The sequence below is a fragment of the Anarrhichthys ocellatus genome, unplaced genomic scaffold (genome assembly GCF_004355925.1).
Source record: "Anarrhichthys ocellatus isolate YVR2014 unplaced genomic scaffold, GSC_Weel_1.0 scaffold48, whole genome shotgun sequence".
Lineage (NCBI taxonomy): Eukaryota > Metazoa > Chordata > Actinopteri > Perciformes > Anarhichadidae > Anarrhichthys > Anarrhichthys ocellatus.
In genome coordinates, this window is record NW_022280078.1 from 652,352 (window position 1) to 661,219 (window position 8,868).

At 42.2% G+C, this 8,868-nt stretch overlaps 2 protein-coding genes across 2 annotated transcripts in view; one reads left to right on the plus strand and one right to left on the minus strand.

The window, feature by feature from the left end:
• The first annotated feature begins 1,688 nt into the window (after window positions 1–1,688).
• Window positions 1,689–3,863, plus strand: dnajc19 (DnaJ (Hsp40) homolog, subfamily C, member 19). Its single transcript, XM_031869724.1, has 6 exons — window positions 1,689–1,829; window positions 2,282–2,333; window positions 2,884–2,957; window positions 3,116–3,195; window positions 3,287–3,357; window positions 3,666–3,863. Exons 1-6 carry the CDS (start codon window positions 1,827–1,829, stop codon window positions 3,734–3,736), a joined length of 351 nt encoding a protein of 116 aa, XP_031725584.1. The 5' UTR covers window positions 1,689–1,826; the 3' UTR covers window positions 3,737–3,863.
• A 537-nt stretch (window positions 3,864–4,400) lies between these two features.
• The window catches only part of fxr1 (FMR1 autosomal homolog 1), an 11,928-nt gene continuing 7,460 nt past the window's right edge, over window positions 4,401–8,868 (minus strand). The window contains exons 13-19 of the mRNA XM_031869725.1: window positions 8,710–8,808; window positions 8,434–8,527; window positions 8,233–8,354; window positions 7,496–7,705; window positions 7,193–7,270; window positions 6,414–6,502; window positions 4,401–6,305 (exon numbers count right to left, since the gene is read on the minus strand). Coding sequence (XP_031725585.1) covers window positions 6,138–6,305; window positions 6,414–6,502; window positions 7,193–7,270; window positions 7,496–7,705; window positions 8,233–8,354; window positions 8,434–8,527; window positions 8,710–8,808 — 860 coding nt within the window. The 3' untranslated portion in view covers window positions 4,401–6,137. The remainder of the gene's footprint in view (window positions 6,306–6,413; window positions 6,503–7,192; window positions 7,271–7,495; window positions 7,706–8,232; window positions 8,355–8,433; window positions 8,528–8,709; window positions 8,809–8,868) is intronic.

Genomic DNA, 8,868 nt, shown 5'->3' on the forward strand with positions numbered 1-8,868 from the left:
TGCTTTTGCTTGATGAATAACTTGAAAAGTTAATTGATCCCAAACTTTTGCATCTTTGTTGATTACGATACACCTACAGTACAAGCAGGCCGTTTGGCTATTGAGCTGCTCATATAGGCATAACACACAGGTAGAGTTCACAGGTAAAATAGTGTAGCATGACTTCCAGAAGCTCTCTTAATAATTAACATTATGTTATGGTTGAAACACTTTCAGAGTTTCATCTCCCACACTTTGTATGCTTCATCACTAGTATGAACTCAGTTTCAGCGTCATCCTGTGTAGGCCTGAGTTACCATTCAAGTTGTAACTGTAAAGTGACCGCTCCTCTAAATATAACCTTCAAATGTGCAAAAAAAAAACCTCAAGGAGAACAGAGAGTACAAAAGATGCTTTGCTTTTTGGATTAAGACTGAGTTTGATTTAGTTGAAGTTAATGATTTTAGAAATCACGTTTCAAAAGAATGTCAACAGCAACAGTTTACAGTTTATACTCTTAAGACATAAAAACGTTTTAATCCAGACAGATCTACAAATGACTTTAATCCACACGGTTAAAGCTAATTAAGACTTTTTTTTAACTCTTGAGATGTAGCTCAAACCCAGATAACTGAACTAAACGTTTGACATTATTGTCATCTTTTCAGCGAGGAAACCACTGCATAGAAAGGCTTCGCCCACCCACACAGGTAACGTTGTTTGAACGTTGATGTCTATCAAGCAGTCCATACATGCTGACCCAGTCCTGAGCAGAGACCTACCTCTGCCATATGGAAGTGCAATTCATTGAGGAGTCTGCTAAAATCATTGCGCCCACTTCCTCCAAAACAGTTCAGTGGAGGTGGGTCACAGGTTAAAGGGGTAGTGTACTCATTTTGTAATCATGTAGGCCTACGTACTATTATTATGCACAAAAGTCAGTCAGCAAGTTGATCGGAAGCTCTTCTCAACCGCCAACTGCTTCCTGTCCAATACACACAAACACACACACACACACGTAGCAACAAAGTTACAACTCATAATATATCCAGGTTTGTTTTGTAACGGACACTTTAAAGTACTACTTCCACACACACCAAAATATCTTCAACCAGCAAAAGTGAGGAAAACAAGACCCATTGGTACTTTTAACGTTTTATTGAAAAAGAGACAACCCTGTCAACAAAAGTAGATGAAACATCAATTAACTCATTTTTAATTGTGTTGACTTAAAGCAAGGCTTACACTTTCAAATGAAGAGTAATTCATATTGGAGAAATTGCACCATTACTCAGCTCAATTTTATAAAATATCAGAGATGTTGCTGTGTAATAGACATGGATAGGTTCTTTGAACATGCTACACATTTATTTGCATTTATATATCCTTTAATAAGTCACTTGTGGCCACTCTGTTTAACAAACAAAACATGAGTTACATTGCTAATTTACTTGTTGAGTTTCCCATTCATCCCACTCAGTGCTCTTAGCTGTAGTGCAGCTTAAATGTTTACATAACTAACTAACTAACTTGGAGCTTTAGCAGAACCGTATGCTAATGCTAACTAGCCACCACAAAGCATTATAGCAAATGCAAGTTAGCATTTAAACTGCATTCAGCTAAATGGCACACAAACATGTTGCTGGAGGTTATGTGAATGTTTGCATGCTGGTTCAGTTTTACAGTTTTACCCGGAGAGGAGGGGAGGAGAACCAGCGGACGTCAACGCTTTACGACAGTTCTCCGCCATTTCCGGTACAAACACATGCACGCTCGAGCGAGGAAAACATGAGAGGTCAAAAGTTATGGTCCTAATCTGCAACAGACACGGAACGTAACACCCAGATATGGTAGGTCGGACGTGTTATTCACTAACTGGAGCGAACATCCGAAAAACGGTAGCGTGAGCAGGGGTCTGCTGAAAACGTTAGATAACGTTCACTCTAAACGGCTAAGCTAACGTTAGCTTTACTCGAATGTGCATGACCCAGCACGACGTGACCAAACCTAGATAACGTTTACCAACCAACGTTAGTGCGGTACCTAAAGAGATCAGCAAGTAGAGGTTCGAAACACACGTAGCTAACGTCACTTGCTTAGGCTTCACAGTAGGAGACACCTTGGCCATGTGGTACGTGTTTACATTGCACCGGTAGGACAGCTGGTGGTTAGTTGGTGCAGGTGAGGTTCTGTGCATCTTCATAATGTTTTTTTATCCTGATCTCTCTCTCTCTCTCTCTCTCTCTCTCTCTCTCTCTCTCTCTCTCTCTCTCTCTCTCTCTCTCTCTCTCTCTAACATCAGGCCAGTTCCATGGTGGCAGTGGGACTGGCTCTGGCAGCAGCTGGATTTGCAGGTGAGCGTCTCCTATAAGAGCTAACTGTTGAAAAGTTGAACTGAGCATTTAGTTATTCTGTGGTGCGACCGATCACCTTGACACGAACAAGAACAATACAAACATGAAATGCATAAAGTAAAATAAGTACCAGAAATTCAATGTTGCACAACCACCAGCGATTGATCAGATAGATCACCTCATGAGCTCTGGTTTCATTTATAATACCAGCAGCAATCCAAGTTACTGTTAATTATGGCAATAATTCAGTATCCTCTATTGATATAATGCAGATTGTTATAGTAGGGTCACATTGGTTATCATTTACTCTTGTTTTAAGAGTTTTCCTGATGTAATGCATAAGTGTGTAATATGGTTCATTCATCACTTTATATGTGATTGTCCATATAGTGATAAAGATGTGGGGAAAACAAAATTGCTTTTAAACATCTCCCAGCCAAAATAACACTCGGGTTATCGGTGCTTGCGTCAATATAAATGGTAGAGACAATTCCACAATTATCATATGGTGTAAATATGCTGCGTGCTTCCCCTCTGCTCCGTCTGTCAGGTCGCTATGCCATGCAGGCCATGAGGCTGATGGAGCCTCAGATGAAACAGGCCCTTCAGAGTTTCCCCAAGACGGTAAGAAGGGAAAACATGCACACAATAAGTTTCTCTCCAAATGGAAGTATACATTATAGATACGCTTAATCTTTGAGTTTACTTTTCACAAGTATGTTGCAAGTAAGCGTCGAGTTAGCAGGCCCATCATGCTGAGCTGTGAACTGTACATGTTGCAGGCTTTTGGAGGAGGCTACTATAGAGGTGGGTTTGATCCAAAGATGTCCAAGAGAGAAGCTTCCCTGGTTTTAGGTATCAGGTAAGTGCACGCTTGCATGTTAGAATCAGCTAACCCGCACTATTCACTGATTATTACGACAATAATTCACTGCCACCGTTCTGTCCTGCAGTCCCACAGCCAACAGGATTAAGATCAGAGAGGCACATCGAAAACTAATGATTCTGAATCACCCAGATAGAGGTAAGTGAGGCATTACAATTCCACCATCGGTTCCTGTTGACCATGTACGTTACAATGAAGTGCTCCACAGACTGGACTAAATAAACATTCGTTCACTGCATTCACTGTTTATGGATGACATGTCACTCAAATTACTTCAGGGTGTAGTTTATTTTAGAAAAGAGAGGTGAATGTAATGGCTACACTTATTAACAGGTTTTATGCAGCATGATTGCCAAAAAGATTCAGTTTCGGCTTTTCTGAAACGTAACCATGGACACTGTGTGTGTGTGTGTGTGCGTGTGCGTGTGTGTGTGCGCATGCCACAGGTGGATCTCCCTACCTGGCAGCGAAGATAAATGAAGCGAAGGATTTCTTCGATGCCCAGACAAAGAAGTGAAGATGCCAGCAATGACAGAAGTTCCACACTGCTCTCATCCATGCTGTTTGCACTGACCCGGCTTCAGCGATTACCAGAGTTTTCTAACCGATTGTTCTCAAATAAAATCACGCTGTACAAATTGTAACTGGAACTGTCCTTCGTTATTATGTTGTATTTCAGATTTACTTTGTGTGCTTTTCAGGGAAATTTTCCATTGTGGTTTTCCACAAGATGGGAACTTCAAACAATAGATTACAATTTGTTAAAGTCAGTGCCATGGTAAAGGGTTGGGGGAGGTTACACGCACCACATATACAGCTCTCTCGCAGTGAAGCAGCAGTAGATGGATGTTCCATCTCTATTAGCGATAACTCCACACAGCTGTGACGCTGTGTAAAAGAGCAAACAGTGAGACTGAGGTTGATGTGTGCTGGATTTCATGCAGTGTTTCCCTGATTCCCTCGTGCTTAGGCTGGCCCTACCACCACCAATAAAACTATATAGAATGATACAAATTGGTACAGGCTGGTTATAACAGCCAACCTTCAACAGAACCAAAATTGGGGTTTGATGTTATGAATATTTATCAATAAATGATCATTTGAGATCCATGAGAAACTGCACCAACTTGCATTGTACTGATACAACTTAAGTCATATTTTCATAAGAGAGGATGACACAGTTGAGTTTTAGATCTACATGGAAGATCAAGTTTATTTAAGAACTACCTGCATACAAAACATATTGCACATCAACCAACCAGAATGATCCTTTTAAAAAAAAAAAACATACTGTAGTTGACCCAACAAAAACACTTTGGGGATGTCACAACTCTCAGTAGTCCAAATTTTCATTTTGTCTCAAAAGAAAACCCTCTAACATATATTTTAGTGTCAAGAAAAAGAAGAGCTTCTCTTGTTTTTTGCCTTTTTTAAATACTGTACATTTTTAAATAAATAAAACCAAATAAATCTCCTTCCTTAGTGGAACAGTCGTGACCAGTTTCCAGCCAGCCTGTGGAAGAACCATGAAAATGACATCATCGTCACCTGGGCTTGGTTTTCCAAAAACATCTCAACCGAGCATTGATTTTCTTTTGATTTAGCTGGAATTCTGGAAGAAAAAAAAAAAGCACTCATTATCCCTCTTGTCATATATTTGATGAAAGCGCCCGCTGTTTAGCAATGAGATGTTTTCAGGAAACCCAGCGCTTGATGGCTACATCTCTTTCCAGCACTTAACAGTAACAGCCAGTTTCCAGACTCACCTACAATCAACTTTTAAAACAGAATAAGGTTATGTTTCAGTGCAAAGAAAACAACTCTTCTATCGTTTGTTTCTTTTCCAGACACGCTGTAATAACTTCTCATGACCAAAGTGGTTGCATATTGAAAAAACAGAAAGCAGCTAATGTCAAACTCCTCAACAGAGACGTGTGTATATATATATATATATATATAGAGAGAGAGAGAGAGAGAGAGAGAGAGAGAGAGAGAGCGAGAGAAAGAATAACTGGACTCATTCTCCCCACAAACATTAAGAATAGACACACCTGATTTTAAAAAGATATGCCTCTGAAATCCTTTCAGGGTCTCTGGGTGTTTGTCTTGCCTACAGTGCCATGAGGGTACATTAAGCACAAGGAGACGGCTCATCTGGTTCCACTGTGGCGGAGAGGGTGAGCGCGTAACACAGAAACAAGTGAAACAATTTCAGACGGTGTGCAGAGCCAGGCAACAACATGTTGAATCTACTCTCAAGGCACAACAGATGATCACATGTATGTCAAACATACTTGGGTTTCCAACAAACCTATCTGCACTGTGGTTCTGCTCTTGCAGAATATTGAATTTACAAACTACTTCAGATGCACAAAACATCCTGAAAAAGGTCGTGGAAGCATCTTTTTCGAGTCCACCTGGTAAAAGGCAGACATGTTTCTGATCTAAAAATCCTGCTATGATATTTTTACTGATAAAAAAAAAAAAAAAGAAGGGCTGCATTCATACCTTAGTATGGGTTTGAGTTTGATTCCCTGTCTGCGTTTTTATAAATACTGCATTCGGTCCGACCTCTCCCTGAGCTCTCAATGAAGAGCGGACCGAAAAGTACAGTTAATTGGATGTTTGTAAGTCTGTGTGTGTTTGACTATCTTTGGCAAGCTCATACAGGAAGAACTGTTGTAAAAAACTAAATGGTAGTAAAATGAAAAGTTGGATAGAACACGTGTGTAAAGGGAAGGTTAAGGTTCAGATGTCTAAAACTTTGCGGGTTTCAAATATTTGTAAAGTAAAAGAAGAACAGTGCTTGTTGTGTTTAAATGTTTCAATTTTAAGGCTGCTCCAGAGACGGGGAGATTAAATCAAGTGCAGCCAAAGAATTTCAAATATTTGAAACCATTTCCTTTGCTCAGGTCTGACTAGGAGAGTCCGTTAGCAACAGGTTGTTGGTTAGAGTCCTCCTGGCAGGAGGCTTTGGCGGGAGCTCCGGGGGCATTGCTGCTCTCGGTGTCGGCAGCGTCGTTAGAACCATTGGTGGTTGCCGGCACAGATGGTGGGCTGTCCTCGGCGATGGCATCCACCTGACCCTGAACAGAAACGTGGGACAATCAAACATTCAAAAGTGCTTCTTCAAAAGATCCAGGTTAAAGAGACTTTATAAAAGGTTTATGAACACGTGACGTTTATGAACTAACCACATCCTTGTTTTTCTTGGTGTCCTTAGTGGCCGTCGTCTGTCTGCTCTGAGATTCAGGCCGGGATATGTAGTCGGCCACCGTCGTCACTGTGCAGGCGAGACAACAGAGAGAAGAAAGCCACTAGGAAATTGTCCGTTTTGTCTTTTAAATAACCGAAGCCGAAAGGTTCTTTCAGTGCTGTGAAACTCTTACATACACAATATTGATCTCACAATTTACACCTCCTGTGGTTATATAGTTACAATGGACGATAGTTTGACAGTTTTGAGAATGTCGCGGTCGATCCTGTCTGAGAGCCTGAAAGGTGCTTTTCGGCACCTGGAGGCCACACTGTGTACTTGACATCCGACATCACAGAGAAGTAAGTTAGGGGTCACGCCCACTATGACACACCACACAAACCAAGAGCGCCATCGGTGTTACTGACAGCCCGACCACGTGAAAACAAACCAGCTGTAGCCTAGTTGTTAGTAAAACCAGCGTTGCAACAAATAAAAGAATACAAGAAAAAAGGAAGATGCATACTTTCAAATTTGCATTCCAGTAAGGACAGCGTCTGTCAACCAATCACATCCCATCGTTGAGCAGCAGCAAGCAACACCAAGTCGTTAAAGAGATCACAACAATTTTAACAACTTTTTTTGGTTTAGTTGTTTGGTTTGTGTCACACAAAGACAAAAAAAGAAACCCGGCCTGGTGTGCAACCTCTAAGCCAAGCCATTAGGAGACCTGTTCAGGGAGGGGGGGAGAGAGACACTGGCAGTTGCCATGGTTACCTGGCTGCTTCTCCTCAGGCAGGCGGGTGTGGCGACGTCGACTACGGTTACGACGCTGAGGTTTAACTTCTGAGTCATCTAAGGACGTCAGGGTAATCACAAAGAAAGGGATTTGGAGCTTAAATTGCCTTTAAAGCAGAGACCTGCCTTTGAACAGCACAGGCTCCTTTAACACTTCAAATGTGAAAAGTATGAGACTCTCCCACTAGGATATTCTGTTTGTGACTAATGCTTTACATGTATGCACTGTAGAGTCCGTGTGTGCATGAAGAAGTCCTGAAAGAAGTATTGGGACTTCCCTACCTATTCCATTTTCACTCATTGAGGCGTTGTCTGACTCGCTCATGCCGTCCATCAGTGTGGTGTCCTCGTCTGTTCGGCGCCGTCGAGATCTTCTGCGTCGGTTTGTGGGCAAGTTGGACTCGCTGGCATCGGTATCGGCCGTCTGGTCTGTCTCTGTGTTTGTCTCCGTGGCCCCGTAGGCATGGTTATCCTCATGATCCCGAGGCCCTGCTGCAGGGTCAGAGTTACAGAAAATAGCTTTTATCTAAAGTCACACTACCACAGGACAATACTTTTACAAGAGAAAGATACTCTCTTTGTAGTCTCAAACTTTGTTCCTGACCATTTCTACTGCCATTTAAGCATCAACTATATTATCTAGAAAAGGTAAATCAGCAATTTCAAAAAGTTTTATGCATGTTATTGAAAACATATACACATGTTAGATACTTTATAATTTAGATCAAATAAATGCATTGAGGCAGAGTTAACATGTTGTTGGTTTTTTTTCCTCTCATGATTTAAACGAACAGAATGAAATCTGGTCTATCGTATTAGATTCAGTGTGATCAGTGAACTACAGTTATCAGAACAAGAGGAACCTTCAGGCTGCCTCATGTGCAGCATGTGAACTGCAGATATAAATCTTAAATGAAAATTCTGCAAATCTATTTGGCGAGCCAAATACAACCTCCTGTGTCCCACCTGCGGGTCTCGACCCGATCTTTGTGAATGTCTGCTCGGAGAGTGAATTTTACCAGAGCTGTTGCTGTATCCTCCTCTTCCTCCTCTCCCCCGTCCTCCAAGCCCTCCTCGGCCTCTGCCGGGCCCAGGCCTCCTGCGGGCATCTCTTTGTGGCCGTGAGCCTCTTTCTCTCTCCCTGCAAGTCAGTCAACAAAATATGTATGTGCACGCTGTAATGACAACACAGCTATGAAAAAAATACAAAAAAACCTCACCTGTCCTGGTCTTCTCCAGCCAGGGACCAGTCACTGAGCTCATCCTTGCGCTCTGAATCTGTCTCAGAGGCGTTGGACTGCTCTGAGTTGGTGCCTGGATGAATCAAGCAAACACACGAGAGAGAGAGAGAGAGAGAGAGAGAGACCGCCACACACAAAAGGTTACGGTTTCTTGCACAAATGGCACATTTGTATACAATTGTTAACACCGAAGTATCTGGCAGGAGGTAAGTTGAGTCTTTTTTTGTTGAATATTGGACTTTAACAGGTGCCTACCGTATCCAGTGCTGTAGCCGTGGCCTCTGCGCCCGCGCCCTCGACCGTTGTAGGAGCGACTGCCATGTAAAGAGGAGGAGGAGGCATTGGCGCTGCCATCTGTATTATAGCCTCCTCCTCCTCCTCCTCCTCCTCCTCCTCCTCCTCCTCCTCCTCCTC

Excerpts from the sequence above, each read along its gene's own strand:
- dnajc19 (XM_031869724.1), top strand. Across the intron at positions 2,958-3,115 it reads TTCAGAGTTTCCCCAAGACG|GCTTTTGGAGGAGGCTACTA; the intron begins GTAAGAAGGGAA and ends TACATGTTGCAG. Across the intron at positions 3,358-3,665 it reads TCTGAATCACCCAGATAGAG|GTGGATCTCCCTACCTGGCA; the intron begins GTAAGTGAGGCA and ends CGCATGCCACAG.